The sequence below is a fragment of the Neurospora tetraspora genome, assembly GCF_033439725.1.
Source record: "Neurospora tetraspora strain CBS 560.94 chromosome Unknown B0H65scaffold_2, whole genome shotgun sequence".
NCBI classification, from domain to species: domain Eukaryota; kingdom Fungi; phylum Ascomycota; class Sordariomycetes; order Sordariales; family Sordariaceae; genus Neurospora; species Neurospora tetraspora.
The window spans coordinates 4,924,018-4,944,390 of NW_026944384.1; the positions used below are offsets into that span (position 1 = coordinate 4,924,018).

The window sequence follows — 20,373 nt, forward strand, 5'->3', positions numbered from 1 at the left end:
AGGTATAGAACGCCTGATTATGCCCCCATTCTGACTGTATAACACTACGTTATCGTCCGACACGCTCACTTAAGCTCTACCCTGCCCTTATCATGCGTGGTCCGGTCCTCGGACTTCGCGATACTCTCGATCCCGTTGTTTCCCAGTAAGAAATCGCCAAAGTACTTCAAAGCGTTCAACATCTCCTCTCCCGTGGGTATGATCTGCGATCTGGGAAGCAAAAACCCATAGCTGCCGGTATCACGGAGTTTGACCTGGTAACTATACCGGGAGTGAAGTTCATCTGTGTCGCATGTCAGCATGTGTCATCCCGTACACTCCACGCGGTTAGAAGGAGAAATGATGGGAAGAACACTTACGATAGAACCAGTCAATGGCTGAGCTACTAGTGGCCTCACTCGCGTCGTCTTGGCGGTCAACAGTGCCCTCGCATGCTGAGCTCACCGTGTAAAAGTTTCCGCTGGAGAGTCTGATGGCCTTGGCCAAACCGACTCCCAGCTCCTCGAGATTCTCGCGGTTCGGTGGATCCTCATCGCATGTGAAGGTGTAGGGGAAAAGGATCTGCTGCGAGTAGGAGTGCAGGTCCAAGAAACCAACAAACTTAACACCCTTCTCGGTCTGGTTCCTTCCCCAGTCGGCCAAACGGGTAGCCTCGACTGCCTGGAACGGTTCGTCACCGCCATAGCTTTCTGAGCACGGGTCGACTTGAGATTTGGTCTGGTCCCACACAAAACCAAAAGCCTGATCGAGATCAAAGCCACGGCACACCGACACCTTGGTTTGCTGTCTTGATTTGCGCCACAGCCGATCAGTCTTCCACGTGTAATCGTAGCCGTCTGGGTTGAGCACGGGAATGAAGACGATGTCAAAGTGCTTGAGGAGCTTCGTGACCATCGACTCCTTTCCATGCGCCGTGATGATTGACCACAAGAGGTAGGTCACCGTGCTTGTCGAAATCCATTCACGGCCGTGGAGCCCACCGGTGACGAGTATCGTTTTCCTCGTGCTGTTGTCGGCGTTGTCGCCGCTGTGATTTCCAATGCGAAAAGCGTGAATAGGTCTCCCCTCGTACGAGTCTCCAATGCTCGACATTTCGGCAATAGACGGAAACATGGTCTCCATGAGAGACATCCAGCTTGTGATAACCTATTGCATGTTAGTCCATGTGGTGTCACTCAGAGTCTTCCCTTGAACCAAGTACTGGATGACTAACCGATAAGGGCTGGTAGTCGTGGAAGAATATATTATAAGCAGCATCCAGGTTTTCAGCCGCACCTTCAAATTCTCCTGTCTCGCCTTTGGTGGGATATGTCGCCCGAACTGCTTCCTCCAGGTCAGGAATTAGAACACTCCATTGTGTTTGCAATGAAGACGGAATGAGTTTGAGCAACGGGCGTAGCTGATTCTCCTGTAGTCGGATATCCACAAACTGTGGTGTGGAAGCCCAGACATCCAGGCGCTTTTCATTGACGGCCTGGGCTAAGGCAACCTGATCTGCCGAGTTTGTAACATTGAAGCGTACCACAACGTCATCTCGATATCGGGACAGCGGTACGCTGGGTGAGGTGGAGTCGCTGTGTTTAGTCGATGGGCGCCCGAATATGATTTCAGCAACGCTTTCACGTAGCCATGTCAACCCAGGCAAAGCACTGCCGTGCGCATCTCGGTAAATGCTGTCGCCGTTCGCATTGTCGATTAGTCCAGCAGGCTGCCCAGCGTGCCGAAAAGCGGCCGCATCGACGGTCGAGGGGGAAAGCGCAACACCGATAACCAAAGGTAGAACGGATAGGCTCTCCGGAGATGGTCGCATTTTGCCGTCAAGTGAAAGAAAAAGCCAACATGAGAGGTCGGATGGGAGAAGTCGAAATACTTTTTGTTTTGCAAGAATCAAGTCCCAGCGCCACAGTCGGTTTCACTCGACTGCACTGGCGTTTGTTTTACGTACAGGGCATTGACGCCTTTGGGGCAAATGCTTGGATGTTGTTGGGGGGTCCTAACCGAGCTTGGGCAGGCACTTTCTGCCGTTAACGGACGGGCGGGTTTGCAGATGGCCGCATATCTCCACACCTGGCAGGGCTGACTTGCCAGCTGTCGTCGGGGGATCCATGAGTCGTCCGCTTGAACCAAAGTCGGAACTTTCAGTTCGAATCTCCCGTTGACATGACCTCGCGATATGACAATGAACCGTCAAAGCCACTTCAGGTTTCGATCCAGACAAGCTGAGATAATCGAGCCATCAACATCACGACATCCATGTGTAACAGCCAGCCGTGTGCCACTCCCCGCGGGCTTCCAATCGCAAATTCAACATGCTTACCTCTAGGCGCCTAACCAGCGGTGACACTGTGCTGGCTTACAGAAGTCGATTGGTTGATCACGTCTACGATATTCTGTTTCTAAGCGCGGCTGCGAATGGGAGCTCAAGGATTGCAATACTTATACAGTAGTGCTCCCCGCAGCCTGGGGTTTTAAGCGTGCCTCAGAAGCCAAGGGTCTCTATTCACGGTTCCGCTTGGGTTGACTTTTGAATGCCCGACGTTGAAAACTTTGATGTTGAATATCGAATACTTGTCCTCAGGTTTGAGTCATTCAACGGCTACCGACAGCTTGTTCTGAACCTCCTAATTGTTACCGTTCGACTGCAAAGATGGCCTTCGGCGATAGCATCACGGCCTTACTAGAAACATACTCCAACTGCGCAACCCTCCTCAAGGCCTACAAGCATGATGCCAATGGAGAAGATGGGAACATCAAGGTGGATGCTCAGAATAAACATCTGCGCAAATCCTTGAAAGCCGATCGTGCAATGGTAGAGCGTGCCTATTCAATTAGATTAGCTGAGTTGGGCAGTCGCTTGAAGAGGGGTGATGGTATGAAAAAAAATCTCTTATAGTGAAAGGAGTACATTTGCATTCAAAGTTCTTGTGCTGACAACTGCCTCAAGCCCGTTCTATTTCTGCGGTAGATGGGATACTGAAGAGACTCAAGGCAGCAATTTCCAGTTTGCTCCGTGCCTCAAGTAACAAGCAAACCCCGGCTCTGAATTACGACGCACTCAGGTCCCTTTCTAACTCATCAAGAATCGAGGCCATCAAGACCATTGACAATCTTGCCCGTCGCTTAGGAGGCTCTTCCCGCACGAGCAGGTCGGTGGTGTCCACATCGTCGAAGCCTACACGGGCTTCTTCACCCTCATCGCGAGCTCGACGGCAGTATCCACCTCTCTCCAAGTCGGCTTCTTCTCTACCGAAAAAGAGCCAGTCCGGCAACCCAACTGCAAGCTCAGTTTCCAACTCTTCATCTAGTCGACATAGGAGGAAACCACCACTGGTTGAGGATGAGCGAGTGAGCAAACAAAAGTCAAGTCCCAAGGAAAACATACCAGCAGAAGTCAGCAATCCGGCGGCAAGCGCAGTCTCTTCATCCGGTCGATACAAGAAGAAACCACCACGAACTGAAGACGAGACACGAAAGAGCAAAGAAAAGCTAGGTTCCAAGGCCAAGGAAGGCACTGTGTCGTCCGAGATGGGAAATCCAACTGCAAGCTCAGTGTCTTCCTCTAATCGACACAAGACTAGGAAGTCGCCGCGAGCTGAGGACCAAGCAAGAGCGAGCAAAGAAAAGACAACTCCTAAACAACAGCCTCAAGGCACCGTATCAGCCGTACCACCACCGCCGCCTCCTCCGCCTCCTCCACCACCACCAGCAGAACACGTGGTGCAAATCCGATCACATCCTCGAAACAGCCAGTTTGGGACGGCAATGCGCAACCGAATGTCCTTCATGTCTTTCGCTTCCGGGAGCACAAGACTGGGGGAGATGTCTGATAGGAAATGGCTGGCTCAACATACCATACCCGAGGCCAACTCGGACGAATACGACGTTCCCGTCCTCTATCCACTGAAACCGTACAAGGCTGAAGTCAAGGAAAAGAAGTTTTTAGGTCTATTTGGGCGAAGAAGGCAACGGCATCATGATGATGATGATTGAAAGGGCATGGTTGGCTAGCCCTTGCTTTCCTTGATGCTTGGGTCGTGGCTCCCTGCCGTTCATCCTGGACTTGTCTGCGTGTCGAGGCGGGATCATCACAGTAGGTGGATGCGACCAGATTGGAGGTTGGGGCAAGGACTTGTCCAAAGATGAGGTTTCCCCTGGAAACGTGAAATCTAGACAAGAGTGACAATGGACGACGGAATTTTGCGGAATATGAAGAAGGCACATGGTGGTGATCATTGGGATTAATGAGGCATGAGCCGTCGAGATTCTATACCCTTCCAGTTCAGTTTACAATAACCGCCGAGGAAAGAGACGCCGAGTGCACCCCATCAGAGCATTCCACTTGCTCGGATTTAGTCTATGGCACAACACCTTCGTCGCAAACTTGACAGAAGCTTCGTTTCAGGTATCCTCCATGTTTGCCCTTATTGCCTGCCTGCCTACACATCAACCGATATCACCATCTTCAACTCTTTGTTGGGGCGTCGCTGCTGTGGATGAGGCTTACTCGTGCTTTCCATTTGAAACTTGGCGATCTATCTATGCTCGGGACCGAACAGGCGCAGCTTTGAAGGGAAAGAGCGCCCACTAGAGGCACCAAGTCAACGACCGCCACCAGCGTGCAGATTGGCAGTAACTCCCTCTCATACTTTCCCACATTCGAGGAAGTCACGGTCTCCTACGAAGTTCCCGAAGCAGGGACACACGCATATTTGTGAACAGAATCACGGAGATGCGGCCGGCCGTTGCTTCCGATGACTGGGTTACTGTCATGGCTCTGGAACAATTTCATCATGTCTCTTTCTCACGGCAGCATCCAACGCTCCTTCAACATGCTCTGGGCCACGAGTAGACGCGGAAGTCAACAAGCACATGCGACTTCCTACGAAGTGGCTTTCCCTATCAACTCATCCGTGTCTCCTGCTCACAACTGCCATCTCCAAGGGCACCTCTTCAACCCAACGAGGGAAGTGGTAACATGTTGCTGATTGTCATGCCATTTGGTGGGACACAAAGGGGATACATAAACTGGGCATGTCCTCCTTTTCTCCCACGATCAATTTTTCCTCTCTAGTCTTAGTTCTCTTCAAACCAGAACACCATTTTATCTTGGCTCATTGCTTTCACCATTCTTTAAGCTGTATTCATACATCTTCTCTTGTTCAGTCTTCATCATGGTTGTCCTACGCACCCTGGCCGCTCTTGCGGTGACTACAGTGGTTTCTATGGCCAGCGAGCTCCCCAGATTCTCGAGATTTTCCATTCCAGGCCATCTCGCCATGCACTTTGGGGACAAGGTGGTTCCTGGAAACAAGGACGTGACCCGTAAGTTATACCCGAAGCGACATCTGCTCTTCCTGATGAGCATATGATAACTGACTTTTCGCCTTCCACCAGTCACCACCCAACCCCCAAAACTGGGCACGTTTGAGCGTCTGTCCGGCTCCTCCTACACTGCCGTCGCCGTTCAACCCTATGACGTTCTTGTCGATAGCATCGACTCCAATCTCTTGTGGCTTCAAACTGGCCTGAAGCCGTCCGCTTTTCTGACAAAGTTCGAGCCATCCGAAAGGTGGTTCTTCGAGGTCTATGAGCTGCTCAATGAAGCCAACAAGCCAGCCATCATGCCGTGGAGTCCGTCGAATCTGCAGGGTCCAGAGCAGGCTAGCGTTTTCACACTCCTCTTCGATACCAGCAACATCAGCCCACAGGATGAGCTCTATCTGCAGAACGCAGCACTGAACCCCGAAAGATTCAATTTCGTCGACACGATGGAACATACCCAGCTTGCAGACAAAGTGGCTGCGGGCGCCCTATTCCTTGCGACTGCGGCTTCCACCAAGAAACCTTCTTCTGTCGAAAAGACTGCGAAACTACTTGAGCCCCTGCAATTCACCCAAGGCGCGCAGGTACCCATGTTTCATCGCAGAGATTCTGAGGCTTCTGCACGCCCTCAAGAGCCCGAGGCCATCGTGACCCCAGCTATTCATCTTGCGCAGGACAGAACTACGACTGTAACTACGACTGCAACTACGACTGCAACTACGACTACAACTACGACTGCAATTCCGACATCCTACTATCCCATGGTCATGGAGACTGGTAGCCCGGATTCGCATTCCTCCGCTTCCCACAACAGGATGACTGTGTTTGGTCTTGTTTCGGTGGCTGCCATGCTGTTTGCTCTTTGATTTGACTCGTGCTTTGGGAGGGGTTCCGGCTGGACGCGGGGGAGGAAGTAAGACGGCTTTGTTGTTGGCTGTATATACCTAATAACCTATAATCGTAATAGAGATATCCCATCCTCTCGAAGTAGGCCCTCGAGCCATCTGATACTGACACCTGAGCCGCTGTTGCCTGCTACCAATGATGCCCTCCCCAAACATCGGATGACATGAACCCCGCCCCAGGCCACTATGCATCCATATAAGGCCCCTTACAGGGCCCCAATACCACAACGGGGGCCCAGTGGTCAAATGGCCGAGCGGTTCCCGTTGATGAAAACATTGCCGGGTGCGCGGTGCTCGAGGTACAGTTTTCGTAGGTTGACACCGGGAGCATGGTCGTTCGTTCTACCAAGACTCCAGGGCAACTGAGCTTTTTGCTTTTCCCCCCAAGGTCTAGGAGTGCTTGAAAATGTTTGAATGTGCATTTTATATTTTTCTCTTAGTTTTTGGAGTTGATAAAGGGGGTATTTATTGCAGGAGGGAAGATGGGAGGAGGTGTGGTTTTCGCATCGCGACCGTGTCACGGCAGTGGCAGATCACTTCACTAACCAGGTCATGTCCCTGCAAAAGAAACCGAGTAACCACAGCAAGCAACTGGGAAACTCAATGTGGTAAATATAGTTAGCCACGGAATGCATCCATATTACAGCATCTCGTGCTCAGTGTGCATTCCGTGACAGACCGCCTCTCTTTTTGCACTTTGAAGCCGTTACAAAGATGTTCGAAGAAGTGTGATTCTATCAAGGGATTGCGAGTTTGTTCTGGATCACTAGCATTCTGTAAAAATGCATGGCATAAAGACGATAAAGGTGAACTGATGAATGTAACGCTCTCATCATGAGCATCTTGTAGACGGACTCATTTGTATTATTTCTATCCATCCCCCAGAGTGGAATACCGCAACTAAAGCGCAACACGGGTTTCTGTTCAACTACAATTACCTACCGACGAAGACGAAGATGGTGATGGTGATTAATGGTACATAAAAGTCAAGCCGGACACAAGCAAGCTAAATTTGCCTCGATTTTAACAAGACTAATCCAACCAAGATTGGTCAAGTCAAGTCAAGTTTGAAATTTTACTTGCCAACTTTTGCTTGCCAACTTTTTCCGTTGGTTGTTGAGGATCTTTGCCGCAAGATAGGGAGTATCATATCCGGGATATCATTTTGCTTTGGTGGTTCTTGAGACTTGACTATACAGTCCAATACTGGTTTGTTTATTAGCTCGAGACCTCGGGTCAATTTCCTCAGGCATTTCTATATCTAATTGATTCGTTTTGTTCTATGATCAAAGCGTGATCTTACCTTGAATATACTATTTTCGAAATTCTATATGTCATGTTGAATCTTCTTAACAGCTTTCTGAACCGTACCTAGCCATTCATCTTGTCCTTATGAAGTTTGGAACAATTCGGGATGGATCTCGTCCAGTATACCAGGAGTACCAAGCTAACAAACAAACTAGCATTAGATTGTAGATTATCTGCGCTCCGAACTAGTCAAGTAAACAAGTCATTTCGAGTCTTGGTAATAAAAGGCGAGATCTGACTGCGGCTTTGACAAGAAATCCAAGCGCGACTCGGACTGGACTTGACTTGTACGAAGCACCATTATGACAACGACGACGACGACGGCCTCGATGCGGATGCTGGATGCCTTCGGCAGCGAGGCAGATAAAGTGACTGTACGCCCGCTAAAGTGACGGATCTCTAACCCAAAGGAGAAGTGCAGCAGCCATATCCCTACAATATTAACCACGCCAAAGTTAATAGTGAACACCTGCATAGTGAAACATTCGGCATAGTGAAGCATTTGGATATAGATTTCAAATAAAGAGCCGCAGAGCATTCCTCCTCCCCCTCATCTCCCTCATTGTTTTCGCTAGAATCTTAATTCACTTCATAGCAGCAGTATCAACTAAGGTTGTATTCGTTCCCGACTATACTACGGTAGAAGAGGTCTTACATTACCGTATATAACCCGTAGCTACACTCCTACAACATTAAGGTAGGCTGTAAAATATACAGTATATATACTATGATTCACACAGTGGAGCTTAAATAGTAAATTTCAATTGGGAACCATAGAGGGAACCCTGGGTCTAAGAACAGGGTCAAAACAGGGCCTTGGCAGCCAACAGTCAAAAATGTATAAAAAAGTATTCAAACAGGGTCGTACCATCTTTTTTTTACGAAATTCTAAAAGACCTATAAATCCTGTTCATTGCAAATACATATCGTCAAACAATACCCTCTTTTAGGTACAACAGAGCTTTATTCCCTAAAAATCTATACGATGCTAAAACGGATAATGGGCTTAGTCAAAAACTTTGGTGCCGAAATATTATTTTTTTCAATATTCTCCCAAACCCAACAACGATTCCTTTCTTTCCTCACCTAACTTCCGCGCCTTCTATCAACTATATTAACCTTTCTTTCTAATATACTCACGCATATAAAATAAATAAATAAATAACGTAGTTAGTAATATAAACACTCAGCTCTGTAAGACTCCTATTCGATTCCCTGCTGTGACATTTGTAAAAAATACCAAGAAGATACATCACCAAGAAGATACATCACCAAGAAGATGCATCACTAAGAAGATACATCACTAAGAAAATAATAATGAAGATGCACTACCAAAGAAATAAACTCTAAGGAGAGAAAAGATGAACCATTACATTGAATAATGCAATTGTTTCCTGCGGTGCCCTGACTGGCCTATAATGATAGCACCAGTACAAGGTTGCTACAGTGAACTATGCACTTGTAGCAGAGCGGAGCGGAAGCGGTAGGAAGTACGACAGCAATGCTGAAGGAAGCAGCGTAGTTGCAAGTACAATAAAAGGATGTTGTAAAAGAGGTCTTAGAGAGGACTCTGCTCTCAAGACAGAAGATTACAGTGGACTCTGCACTGTGAGAAAAGACTATATTGTATTGCTTGACTTGTGCTTGCTTGCTTAAGGAGTGACGAACTGAAGGAGAGGAGAGGTCTCTATATACATGGACACTAAGCATCTAGAAGCTTCTATTGAATCTTGTGATGACAAATCAGTCTGGAAGAAATGCTAGCTAAGTTATAAGACTCTAGAATACAGTGGCAAAACCTCTTGTATTCTAGTACATTCTGTGGGGACTGAGTCAACTGATTCCGTAGAAGGAATAGTTCAACTAGCCTTCTATACTACAAGGTAGTACAAGGCAGTTACAAGGCACAGTACTAGCCACACGTTAACAGCAATAGTTACCATTTTTCTCCCGATGGTCGCCCAATAATCGCCGCTTCCTCCCAATAGTTGCCGTTTTCTCCAAAACGCTACCGTTTTCCCTCCAACGGAGAGAAGAAAAAACATTTCTTCTTAGAAAAAGTCTGACCGGGACCAAAAGTCTGACTGGGACCAAAAGTCTAACTAGGCCTTTTATACTATTGGCTATAAAAGCATTCCAAACACTAAACATAGTGTTTACTACTCAAAAACTAGTGCAACCCTTCCAAAATAAAAAAGATTTTTTTACCAAAACATCCTTTGTGGACCCTATTTTAACCCTATTCTCAGACCCGGTATTCCCTCTATAGAATAACTTTATCAATTATCTTTTTGCGATGACGACCCTTATATTTATTGGGGGCTGGACACTGTGGTGCGCTAAAGTAGCCATTTTTAAAACCTTATACATAGGGTCTAGGACTATTAAAAATATTAAAAATCTGGCCATTTTAATAAGGAATCTGGGCCTCTAATTGGTCAGATGCATACCTTGCATAGATTTAGGGTAATGCAGCGACTTGCATATTTTTATTGAAATCCAGCCGAACACAAAAAGTGCAGCTATAAGACTACACCTTACAGCCACCAAAACTGGGTTTCCCTACCGTAGTACAGCCGGGAACGAACACAACCTAAGATGTGAGTATACGCGGAGCACCGGCGGACACAGCAGTCAGCAGGGCACCGTCAGCAACTTTGGTCCCGGACGGCGGTAAAGTATCAAAAATGGGCAAACGGTAGAGGGCATGCCGGCCGAAGCTAAGGTCAATTGAACGAGCAAAAGCACTAAGACTTCAAGTGGTGATGGCGACGGCGATGATATGGCAAATGCTTCTCTTTGTGGCTCTTGCAAAACTTGGGTGGGTCAGTCTCCTTTAGGTTAGAGCTCCGTCACTTTATCAGGCCATACAGTCACTTTATCCGCCTCGTTCGGCAGTTGTGCGAATTGCCGGTTTGGGATAATTTTGTTAGTGTATGCGTTGTCTCATTGGATGTCTCGTTCGTGTTAGTGAAGTGGGTCTGTCTGGATTCTTTCAATGCATGCACTTTATCCTCCTGAGTTGCTTTTCCTCTGGAGGCATGACCTATAGCCCAGGTGAAGTGAGGTGAGTCTGGATGTCACTTAATTCTGGGTTGAGTCGTCAAAATACTTAATTAGTAGCAGGTGAATCACTTTTGGTGTTTCTTGTAGTGGGTGAGTTACTGAAGTTCACTCCCTTACTTATCAGGTGGCTGAGACCCGTCGTTCATCCCCACCGCCCGTTCCCCGGCCGACGAAGGGATTTCTGGCGGAGTTGCAGTGGGTGCGTTGTGGATTGTAGATTGGTATGGACCCCTTTTTCGCCAATTGCGAAAACAACATTTGGCATTGATGACGATCTGTAAGGCTTGTAGGATAGGAATATTTGTTTGTGTAAGGGTAAGTGTTGCATGGTATTTAATGGTTCTTGGGCGAAGGAGTGATGAAAATGGTTGTGGTGAAAACGAAAGTGAGCTCGGTGTTTTTGTTTTGTTTTGTTTGTGTGGACGGGTGTGGTGTTGGAGAGGACCGTGGAAAACACCAAATTTTGGAGAACATTTGTGACAACGCACGGAATTGCGAAAGAGCGTCGGGAAATGTGAGGACGAAGTGGGCGGGCGGGTGAAAACGGCGGGAGTGTTGCGCAATTGGAGGTGTGGTCAAGCGGGGGGCACCTCACTTTTGGGCGCGAGTATAAATATGAGCTAGGTATCCCCCGAGTCCCCCAGATTCGCACTGCAAAGTTCCCTCTTGTTTTCGCTTTGCAACCGAGACACAAACCGGGGGCTTTCTAGACTCTGGTTGCTGTGTGAAAGCTAACCGATTTCCGGCTGCTCGTTGGCCGCGTTGTTTGTGACTTTTCGTTGTATTTCGTCAGTGGGGGGAAACACTCGCGGGATCCTCCGCCAAACAGCTTCCTGCTTCTGTCAGGCACACTGCACAAAAGGTACGTACCACTTTAACAGTTACACACGCCTGTGCACGTGCCCCGGCGCGTTAAGCTGGCCTGGCCATTAAACGAGCGACCGCCAAGGCGCCAGCGCACCCCACATCGCGTCAGTTTCACCAGACAACCTCGAGCTTCCCGCTCTGCCACTCAAAACAGTCTGAACTCTTTGCCTGCACTCCACGACGTCCGACGGAATCCGTCTCGAACTTACGGGCTGAGCTTTTTTCCTCTTCGAACAAAGAGTTGTGGAGAGTCGAAAGCAACGAAGCAAACAATTATCTTCCAGGTGTTGGTCTGGCTGCATGCTGACACTTTGCGCAGCGCACCCTGCACGAACGGTTAGGTGCCCTTGACGCCAGACGCCAGAACACGCACGCCAACGCCAAACTCGCATTCCGGCAGGAAATCAATTAGATTTCATCGTGTCTGGGCTCCACCCATTTACGCGACAGGACCGAGCGGAACGCGCTTCCATTTCGAGGTCGCCATTCCCCTCTTGGTTCACTTCCACGTTACATCCATCTACCAACCCGACACTCTGCCAGCCTCGATTTGGGCATGAAACCATCCCCTTCCATTAGTAGGTCCACTCGACGTCAGGCTAGGTGGTGACGGGACCCTTTACGACCAGGTCCACCTTCCCCTCAACCACCACCTCCTCCACAACCGACGATACCACCAACTATCACAAACACAACACACCACGATAAAGCTTTGTCTCGACTTCTAGACCCATTGCCGTCGCCCTCAGTCGCGTGCAGGGGCACCGCGGCGTGAAGGACGTCACAATGGCTACCCCAAACAGCATGTGGTCTGCGCCCTCACCACACCCTCACCATCACCAGGCTGCCCAGCCGATGCAGGGAGATGAATTGGCCATGCAGGTCAGGCCCATGGGCTGTGAGTGCATCTTCATAATCTGATTGCCAATCCTATGCGCTCTAACCCAGCCTGATGTATAGTGAAGGTGCTGTATACATTCGATCGAGACGGCCAGGTGTCGTGCTTGGCCCGATGGCCTCACATCCTCCAAATCCAAACATTACCAGTCGACGAAAGGATTACAATCGGCGTAGTGGACCTCCGAACATGTCTCCAGGCTATTGCGCAATGCAGTCCTGAGATTGTAAATCAACAAGAGAACGATTACACTGTATATGCTGTCGACTATTCAGAGCCGGATACGCCCCTGGTCGGGCAAGGCATGTTGTCGTGGGGCCTGGAGTTAGCAAGCGATCACAACAGCCAACGGCATCAACAACAACAATTGGTGACGGGACGGGTAACTCGGAGTTTGCTGCCCGTGTTTAGCAATGGGAGCCGCGAGACCCTGGAGGTCAAGATGAAGCTCACAGCCGTTGCCAAGATGCAGCGACTTGGATTTCCTGGCATGGACAACAACCTTAATAATATGCTCAGGTCCGACCCTATACAGCCTACAGACATCACCACCTCCGAGTGGGCCTCGTTCATACAGGCCAGCCCGGGCCTAGGGAGCTCGGCCAATATGGCTTCTATGCACTCGCCCGCCATGTCTACCGCTCCGCTGAACGTCAATCTCAACGGTGATGGTCGCTACATGGATATCAGGAGTGATCCGCCTCCACAGCCCACTCGGCCAGCCAGCATACCACCGAATGGTTCTCAGCCACAAAATACCGGCCCCGTGGTCAACAACATGCCGCACATCCAGCCTGTTCCTCCACGACCAGCTCCCACTGGCGAGAGCGCCTCATCCCCGGCTCCAAGCCAGTCTGTCGAGATCCCCGTCAACCAGTCGGCGCGTCCCACCTCAAGACCTTCTAGTAGAGCGTCCCGTACTAGAGTTCCCACCGGCAGACCACGAGGCCGACCACGCAAGAAGCCTTTCGAAGCAGGCAATACGTCAGCCGCCGAGGAAGCGACTGATGGTGATGATGGCCCGCAAAAGAAGAGAGCCAAGGTTATGAGTGCCGATTTTACCAGTAGTGCGCCATTCGGTTCAGCACCAGAGTCTCTGAGGGTTGCAGCCAGTACATCCGGTTCTCTGCGTAACATGAGGCCCGTTGGAGCTGGTGGTAATCCCTCTTTAGGGAGTCATGTTCAGGACGTGCCTCGGGCTCCTACCCCTGTTCCAGATGGGTCGATGTTGCAGCGACAACAGAGAAGGCTGATCTTCGAAAACAAAATGAAGTCTGACTTCGCGGGTGACGCAGAGAGCAGCATGTACCAGTCGCGCTTCGGTCAGCAACCCATGCAGAGGAGTATGAGCCACGATGCCCGGTCGCCCACCGATTCTATCGGCCAGTCACCAGATCAAGGCTACGTGCCTGAAGACAGTCCCGCCGATATTGGGTCATCCCCTCCGGTTCCCAGGACTAGTGCCTACATGCACTCAAGTCCTTATGTTTCAAGCCCAGTTCTCCCGCCTATGCCCGTTCCTATGCCGCAAGTCGACTCGGGCTTTATGAGCGGCGGATTCGACGACATCTTTGACGAGGATGAGCTGTTACAAGATGCCCCTCAAGATCACGGCCAGGAGTTACCCGGCCAGCCACAAGATCGAATGGTCGTGAGCCCTCCAGTGCCGCAAGTCAGCAAACCAAATGCACGAAAGGGGAGTCGGGCCCATCGACAGGGAATTAATTTCCCCTTCCAGGAAGTCAATCCCGGACCAAAAGAGCTTTTGCCCACGAAGAGCATCTTCAACCCTGCTGGAAAGACGAAGGCGCTGAACAGGGTTGCTCACGCCACATCAGTCCCACCCATGCCGAAAAAGAACGCGGATCGCTCGTTCAAGAGGTCGAATACAGCGCCAAACCCTTTAATGTCCGATCATGATCCCCTACTGCGACAACCTAATGATCAGCAAGATGGCGAAGCTCCTCAGGAAGGGACTGCTTCCCAAATCTCACAGGCAGTTATGCAAAGCTCTCAAACTCAACATCAGCCGCCGTTTAACCCTCAGCAACAACTCTCGACCCAGAACATGGGAAACACATCAGCTCAGCCACAAGCTACTGTCCCTGTTACCACTGTGATGCCCATTCCTGAACGACCCGAACCTGTTCAGAGCAAAGCAGCCCAACCGGCGTCAAAGCCCGTCTCGAACAACTCCGCTCATGCTGTCCCGGCCAGCGATCCCGTTGTAGAATCTACTGGAACGTCATCTCGAGCAGCACAATCTGAAGCCCCTGCTCGGGCTCGTGCACCTGCTCCTCGGGAACCTAGCGAGCCAGAAGAACCGCCTCGCTATAACAAGAATATGGTGAAGAAGCAGTCAATCAAGGAGAAACTGGAGGAGGCCATCCAAAGAGGAGAGTCGCCGCCGTTTTGCAACAATTGTGGCGCCATCGAAACTCCTACTTGGCGAAAGATCTGGACGCAAGATCATCGAGGAGTGCCTGGCTTTTACGAGTTTTCCGACAAACCTGGATTTGTAACTACGATCGATATCCTCGAGAAGGATGCCGATGGACAAACCATCATGTATCAACTCGTGAAGAAGAATCTTGGGTCTACGGACGACAAGAAGCTCTGGAAAGAAACTCTTCTTTGCAACCCATGCGGTATCTGGCTCGCCAAATTCAGAGTTCACAGGCCACAGGACAGGTGGGACAAGGATGCCGCCCGACTTAATCAGCCTCGAAAGAAGAAAAACTCGCGAAACAAGAAGCGCAAGAATGATACCCAAACAAACCCAACATCGGAGGCATATTTCACGACTGATCCAATTGGACCGGCCGATCAAGAATCACCGGAAGAGGCGCAACATCAAAATATGACTCAACAGACGGACCAGAACGTGACAGCAATGGAGGACAGCAACAACAATCAATCATTGCATCACATGATTTTAAACTCGCGTAACTCCCCAAAGCGACGTGGGCTGGGGTCGACTCACTCTAGGGGCAGTGGAACGGCGGACAGTCCCATCGCAGTAGAGGATGATCTCGGTACCACCAGAAGGCTTCTCTTCCCCTCACCTAGGAAGGAGGGGGCGCCGAAGGTCCTTGGGGAGCTCGCAGGTAACGCCGTCAATGCCACCACTGCGTCGCAAGACCCGAAGTCTGCTGCCATGGGCAAGGAGAACATCAGCCACTCGACCGAGTTCCAGCCGGCAAGGCGCCCCAATACCCCTGTCCTTCCGGACCAAGACGAGCTTGACCAAGAACTATTTGGCAGTCCTGTCATCCGACCATCAACACCACCTCCGAAGAACACCTCTTCTGGTATCTTCAAGACGCCTACCCGGCCGACTCCGAACCACCGGCCCATTACTAGGAGTATATCTCGGTCCATCCGCACCGTCCGGTCGGCCCAGAAGTCGCCCGGTCAGCTCTTCACGCAAACCCAACGAACCCCCACCAAGACTCCGCGCGGTACGCGTACTGTCTCCGGTAACAACGGAGGCATTCTCGTTAGCGCGTCCAAGCGGCGAAGCCCCCGCCACGCACGCTTTGCGCTTGACGACAGCCTGCACGTGCCTACCTCGTCTCCAACCCATGACTTTGAGGCTTGGGGCTCGCTGAACCAGCTGTTGAGTGAAGCTGACCAGTTCACCGCCAACTCGTCGTCGCACGGGCTTCTGGACGTCAATATGCAGCACTATGACAGCGACAGCGTGCAGCAGCTCGTGGAGGGCGCGGGTGCTTTGGACTTTGGCAGTTTCATGGGTACCGATATGGTCATGCCTAGCTCCCCGCCCATGATGAGGGGTCATCACCATGGAGATGGTGGCAATGGCAACTTGAGCTTTGAAGCGTCGTTGAGCATCGAAAGCTTGTGGGTGGAGACTACGGCTACGAGCGGAGGAGGAGGGAGCGTGGCGGAGAGGAATGCCGCTGCTGATGTGGATGAGTTCGAGTTAGGGTCTCAATAATCAGTCGGAGTCGGAGCAGGGGCCGGAGCCCCCTGTTGGTGCTTATGTGGGAGAACAGTTGAGCTTGGATCACAATGCTCAACAGTTGGAGACAGCTCCTGATGATAATGATATCCGGATGGGACAGCTGTTGAGCATGGATATCAGCAATAATCAGTTGGAGCAGATGGTTAGGGATACGGGTGAGCAGTTCAGCTTGGACACAGATGCTGTGGCAAGATCCGCAGATCTTGCAACCGGTTGTTTGGCATACGAATCTTGGTGATCTTGTAGCAAATGGGCACGGTCATGGTCTGATTTCAGACTTGGGAGAGAAGGAAATCCATGTTTTGTAGCGTGGGCGAAAAAGTTAACTACGATATACCCTCAGGAAAAGTGGGATGATTATTCACTGATTGTCCGCCACGCGGCGACTTCCTCATGTTTGAAGATAGGAAAATGAATGGGTGTTTTGGGCGCAATTTCGGGAGGGGATGGGATACCATAGCGTTTCTCTCGGTTTTATTTTCACTTTTTGTCTCTTCCACTGTCTTGTTGTCTGTTTTCTGTTCCTCTAGATAGTCTCCTCCATCGAGTCCGAGTCTAAATCACCCCATACCATCACAGCTGTATTACATCACAATGATAGCAGTCGAGATGTCGCAAGTCAAACTCCTTCTCCACATTCATTTCTCTCTCTCCGTTTCCGCGCTCCTGCAAGAAATATTGCCGCATCGCATTTGTCGAAGCGAGCATGAGGACAGTAAGTGAGTGACTGCGTGGCATGTTCCCCCGCAGTGCCGCCGCGCCTTGCGGGCGTGCGCCCGCGTCCGCGGCCGCAACGCTTGGACTAAGTCGGACGTTTGGTGACTAATATCGAAATATAAATCGGATGAATGTTTTTTTTTCCCTTGTTCCCGGTCTGTGGATGAAGATTTTTCAAGGAGTTGAGCCGAGTTTCAAACTCAAGAGGCGGATGATGTCGGAGCTGTCAATCAGCTGCTCCAGCTTTGACTTGAGAAGGTTTTTTTTGGGAACGAGGAGAGATTTTGGACTCCGTGTGTTATGGTAAGGGTATCAGTCTATTTTGCCTCTTCTTTTTCCTCTCTCTCTCTCTCTCTCTCTCCGTCTCTCTCTGCCCATCTCTGGGGATGTAGTGGTTTCCTCGCGCCCTCTCTCACCTTAGTTCTCGTACAGAAAGAGAGGCTTGTAACGGTGAGTGACTTCCACTACAGCGTTTGCTAGGTTGTAGTCTATATTTCATGCGTAAGCACAAGTATCTGCAGTAGTGTAGAGGTAGCGATCAAGGGAGGAGGACGGGATGCATGATGAGGCGAACGGGGGAAAGAAGATTCAGAAACTCACCAACACCCTGCCCCAAATCAACGGAGCTAAGCACCTTGATGGACAGATCCGGGTTGACCTTGCCGATGATTTGCACGCCGTTGTTTGCTGAGAGGTGTGCTTCCTGCATTTTTTATATTCTTTTTTGTTAGTCACCACTGGACATTATCCATCAAACTCTTAACAGTCTTTCGTCGTCTTTATTCTTGAAGCTTGGTGGCACAAAAGAAAAGGGCAGAAAATTCGGACGTACGCGGTTAAGAAAAGCATGAATGGTCCCATCAGCGTCGATAGTCGCCTCCTCGCCGCGCAACTGGACGACCTTGCCTACGACCGTCACGAGCTTGCCGACATACTGGCTGAGATAGGCGCAGGTGATGCGGGGGGTGGAAGAGTTGCCGTCCATTGTTTTGCGGTGTGTGTGTCCGTGTGTGATGTTGGGAATTTGGAGAGTGAGTGTGGTGAGCGAGCGGTTGGTGAGTGAGTGGCGGAGTTGTCTCGTTGGTGTTGTTGGAGAGTCGGGTTGTGGAGTTTTGCGGAGCAAAAGGTCAATGTGTCTGCGTGAGTGAGGTTGAGGTTCTGATACACTTTCGTTGTTTGTTTGGGTTGTTGATGATGGTCTTAGTTTTGTTGTTGCTAGGTACTAACAGATTTAGCGCGGCTGCCTGGTGTGGTGCTGTTAGTGGAAAGGGTTTCACTACGGGCGGGGCACTGTGACATGTATCAAATTCACGAAGGTCGTGACTCCCCGATCTATGAATGCCCTGTTGGTATGGTAAGTCGCGGTCTCTCACAGCTTGAATATCTCTCGATCAACATGCCCCTGCTTAAGAAAGTGTCCAAAAACGCGTTTGATATTTGAATCTGCAAATCACAATCAATTACTTTGAAGTCAGACGACGCGTGTGAATGCCAAGCAATTTGAGAGCGGCGCGATGCGTACGAGTACTGCTGCCTGCACTGTGGCTGCTTGGACAGGGGCGTCAAGAGCCCCACGGCAGATTGACGGTCACCCCATTGGGCGCTCGTAATTTTGTGGGGATCGCGGGGATAACAGGGCCCAAGAGCCCACCATTTAGCATGCCATGAGCGGGGATGCGGGACACGATCCGCGCGAGCAACTCGACTTCAACTTCCAAAGACAACGTCTTGTTGTGCGGCATCATCTTGGAAGTCTTCAATTCAGCATCTACGGTCACTTTAATGGCACGAAGTTGCCTCGGGAAGAAGATGCCCAGATTATATGTATGTTCGTTCTCACATGCTGATAAATAAGGTGACAAATAAGATGGAATCTGCACAAAGGGTGGTGAGGCGGCGATATCATTCCACTTTGTAGCATGATCTGGGCTCTAGTCAAGCTGCTCGGTACGTACTATCAGATATGCACGCTCGGCCAGAGACAGGTTTCGTGGAAGCCTTTTGGTGTCGAAACGATGGCTTGAGATTGTACAATACCAGAACCGGCTCATTTATACCTTCGTCAGAAAGCTCAACTGGTTGCTGGAAATTACTACGAACTTCAAATGATACCTTGAACGAAACGCTAATGCACGTAAGCCAGTTAGGTACTGTTCCCGCGGCGTAAGATACTGACAACGACTGGTTTTGGTTGGACCTTAGCTCTTCAGTTATTCCAAGTCGTCTTCTGTACAATTCGGAAACCCACCGGGAGGAGATGCTTATATTCAATGCCGGAGGTAGATCAGATCTACAGCAAGCCTTTCGGTACGGAAGGGAAGGGAAGGGAAGGAAAGGTAAGACAAACTTACACAGTGGAGGTGTACTTACAACCCCGCCTTGTGCGACCTCAACCAGGGCCAAGCACCTCTGGAATCCACATTCGGTTTGCCGGGGCTCAAGGGAAGCCACCAAGTCTGCCCACTACATCGATCAGATGGGGATTCTCGACGGGATTTCCCATCGCTGACCGGTTCTCTGCCATTGGTCACGGTAACGTCTCACCAACTGTCTCCCATGACGGGAACTGAAAACCCGGCCCCGGCCTGGCAGACTGGCAGGCCTTGGGCAGTACCGCGAGCCAACTAGCAGCCTACCGCATCTAAGAATGTGTGAGTGTCTAGAGTGAGCTAAAGTGTTCTTGCGCAGCATAAACAGCTTGGACGCTTCCAAGTCACAGGCTGCCCGGATCATGAATGTAGCATTGCATCGATCAGGGCCGGGATGCTGCCCTCCTAAGCAGGGACATCTGGCTCCTCTTCTCCTCTCTCGTCTTTAGAGGCATTCCAAAGGCGATGAAGAGTTCAGCGAGCACCTTCTCGGATCCAGGCCAAAGCGCATCGCCCCTCGTATACGACCGCTATTTAGCTGAGGGGTTGGAGATCGGATGAAGCAACGCGCCAGTGAAGGTCTATGGAGCCGAGTTCCCTCGGACGTTTCCGACCAACGCACCTCCAGGCACGGTATCTTCCGAGCAGGGAGCTATCCTGCATATCGAGCTCTCTCCTCACCTCGGCTAGGATCGTTTGAGTGTTATGGTTGGGAGGCCAACAAAGCAGAAAGGGTCGAGGAGAGCTCAAGGCTTGGACTTACCCACCCCAGCTTTCACAAGTCACAGGTAGCATCCGTCTGTGGTTCCAGTCCATCCACCAGCCCGGGCACAAACCTCCTCGGTCTGCCCTCCGCCTCCATGAAATCTTGGGGGACGAGCTCTTTATGTGTCTTCCCTGTCTTGCCCTGTCTGCTCAGTCCGCCACACTAAA

The 20,373-nt window shown here is 50.4% G+C and overlaps 5 protein-coding genes across 5 annotated transcripts; 3 read left to right on the forward strand and 2 right to left on the reverse strand.

Annotated features, from left to right (window-relative positions):
- Positions 1-7: 7 nt before the first annotated feature.
- On the reverse strand, positions 8-1,980 carry B0H65DRAFT_127923 (uncharacterized protein). The gene is made up of 3 exons (XM_062820767.1): positions 1,214-1,980; positions 360-1,146; positions 8-283 (listed from the first exon to the last, which is right to left on the reverse strand). The coding sequence occupies exons 1-3, from the start codon at positions 1,808-1,810 to the stop codon at positions 66-68; spliced, it is 1,602 nt and encodes a 533-aa protein (XP_062684925.1). The 5' UTR covers positions 1,811-1,980; the 3' UTR covers positions 8-65.
- A 667-nt stretch (positions 1,981-2,647) lies between these two features.
- On the forward strand, positions 2,648-3,990 carry B0H65DRAFT_546648 (uncharacterized protein; the record flags this gene model as incomplete). The annotated part of the gene is made up of 2 exons (XM_062829457.1): positions 2,648-2,870; positions 2,945-3,990. The coding sequence occupies 2 exons, from the start codon at positions 2,648-2,650 to the stop codon at positions 3,988-3,990; spliced, it is 1,269 nt and encodes a 422-aa protein (XP_062684926.1).
- A 1,088-nt stretch (positions 3,991-5,078) lies between these two features.
- Positions 5,079-6,255, forward strand: B0H65DRAFT_127992 (uncharacterized protein). The gene is made up of 2 exons (XM_062820769.1): positions 5,079-5,322; positions 5,395-6,255. Exons 1-2 carry the CDS (start codon positions 5,172-5,174, stop codon positions 6,186-6,188), a joined length of 945 nt encoding a protein of 314 aa, XP_062684927.1. The 5' UTR covers positions 5,079-5,171; the 3' UTR covers positions 6,189-6,255.
- Positions 6,256-11,945: 5,690 nt separating this feature from the next.
- Positions 11,946-16,763, forward strand: B0H65DRAFT_128098 (uncharacterized protein). Its single transcript, XM_062820770.1, has 2 exons — positions 11,946-12,366; positions 12,429-16,763. The coding sequence occupies exons 1-2, from the start codon at positions 12,255-12,257 to the stop codon at positions 16,325-16,327; spliced, it is 4,011 nt and encodes a 1,336-aa protein (XP_062684928.1). The 5' UTR covers positions 11,946-12,254; the 3' UTR covers positions 16,328-16,763.
- Positions 16,764-17,488: 725 nt separating this feature from the next.
- On the reverse strand, positions 17,489-18,056 carry B0H65DRAFT_420050 (replication factor A protein 3; the record flags this gene model as incomplete). The annotated part of the gene is made up of 3 exons (XM_062824252.1): positions 17,489-17,559; positions 17,672-17,774; positions 17,904-18,056. 3 exons carry the CDS (start codon positions 18,054-18,056, stop codon positions 17,489-17,491), a joined length of 327 nt encoding a protein of 108 aa, XP_062684929.1.
- Between the last annotated feature and the right edge of the window lie 2,317 nt (positions 18,057-20,373).